The following is a 1,508-nucleotide window of genomic DNA, read 5'->3' on the forward strand; positions in this document are numbered from 1 at the left end:
AGTGATTCTCCTGCCTAACCTCCTGAGTAACGGGAGGAGCTTAAAAAATTTTTGGGGGGGTATTTTTAGTAAAGACAGGATTTCACGATGTTGGCTGGGCTGGTCTCGAACTTCTGACCTCAGACGACCCACCTGCCTCGCCTTCCAAAGTGCTTGGATTACAGGTGTGAGCCACCATGCCTGGCCTGAAAAAAATTAAATTTAAAAAATACCACTGCAGTGTACAAAAGACTCATTTCAATGTATAAAAGACAAAGTCCTAAAACCCCTCCCCGCATGCTGAAATTGTGCCACATAGATGGGGAACCGTGCCAAGGGGCAGCTCCATGATGTCTTCAAAGAGACCTGTGGCCCTAAAACACTTAAGAGGTTGTCACTCCACCCTGACCTGGAAAGAGTGGCATCTGGTTGGTGGCATCCATCTTGCATCAGTCAGGGACAAAGCAACCCCTTGTTCATCCCAGCTTGGTTTCTGGCCTGTGCCCATGCCTTGGACAAACAGAAAAAGCTTAGGAGCTGTTGCTTTTCAAGAAGATTTCACACTTTCAGGCCCCTGAAGGAAGCGTTCTAAGGGTTCCTGAGTTTTATGAAGGTAGAGCTTACAGAGTGCATACACTTTAAGTACACAGCTTGATGATTTATTTCCAAGGGTCAGCAGTCAAGAAACTCGACAGAGACAGCTCTCTCTGGCTGGCGATTTCTGGGATGTGGGGAGGAATCTGTGTGTGCCCCTCCTGCTTCTAGAAATTCAATCTCTAACTCCCATCCCAGCTACAGGGGAAACTTTCTCCAGGGCCAATGAGGTCCATGGTGTCAGTATCTGCACTGGCCCCAACGCTCAGCCTTGCAGACCTTCCCTGTGAGGGCTGGGAGCTGCCAGTGGCTGAGGTCTGAGTTAGCTGTTGGCTCAGACCCAGGTTTCCGAGTGGGGGCGGGCTCCCTTTGTGACGTCAGCATCCTGCCCCCACTCACAGCCCCTTCACCAGCCACCTCACCTCCTTGTCCAGAGAGACAGGCAACGTGGACCATGGGTTCCCACTGTGCCAAGCTCAACACAGGTCACAGCCCAGGCCACAGCACGGGCCACAGTATGGGCCACAGCATGGGCCATGGCCGGGGCCACGAATCCTCCATGAAGAAGCTTGTGGCCTGCTTGAGTCAGGATAACTTCTCCTTGTCATCAGAGGGTGAGGAAGAGGAGGAAGAGGAGGAGGAAGGGGAAGAGGAGGAGGAAGAGGAGCTGCCAGTGCAGGGCAAGCTGCTGCTGATGGAGCCTGAGCGGCAGGAGGAGGCCCAGGAGGACAACGCCGAGGCCCAGCAGAGCCCTGAGTCCAAGGAGACACACTCCTGACCGGTGACGAAGGCCCAGGAAGGGACACCCACTGCTGCTCCGGCGACCGCGTTCAGAGAAGAGTCAATAAAAAGTCTCTGAGGAATTCTCCCTGTGTCTGGTTCCCCTCGCCCTATCCCTTCTGGTCCCATGTGTGCACGTGTGTGAATGCATGTGT

At 53.6% G+C, this 1,508-nt stretch overlaps 1 protein-coding gene across 1 annotated transcript; it reads left to right on the top strand.

Annotated features, from left to right (window-relative positions):
* The first annotated feature begins 248 nt into the window (after nt 1-248).
* On the top strand, nt 249-1,430 carry PRM3 (protamine 3). The gene has a single exon (XM_017866481.1). It carries the CDS (start codon nt 1,028-1,030, stop codon nt 1,349-1,351), a length of 324 nt encoding a protein of 107 aa, XP_017721970.1. The 5' UTR covers nt 249-1,027; the 3' UTR covers nt 1,352-1,430.
* Nucleotides 1,431-1,508: the final 78 nt, after the last annotated feature.

The sequence above is a fragment of the Rhinopithecus bieti genome, unplaced genomic scaffold (genome assembly GCF_001698545.2).
Source record: "Rhinopithecus bieti isolate Rb0 unplaced genomic scaffold, ASM169854v2 scaffold_67661, whole genome shotgun sequence".
Lineage (NCBI taxonomy): Eukaryota > Metazoa > Chordata > Mammalia > Primates > Cercopithecidae > Rhinopithecus > Rhinopithecus bieti.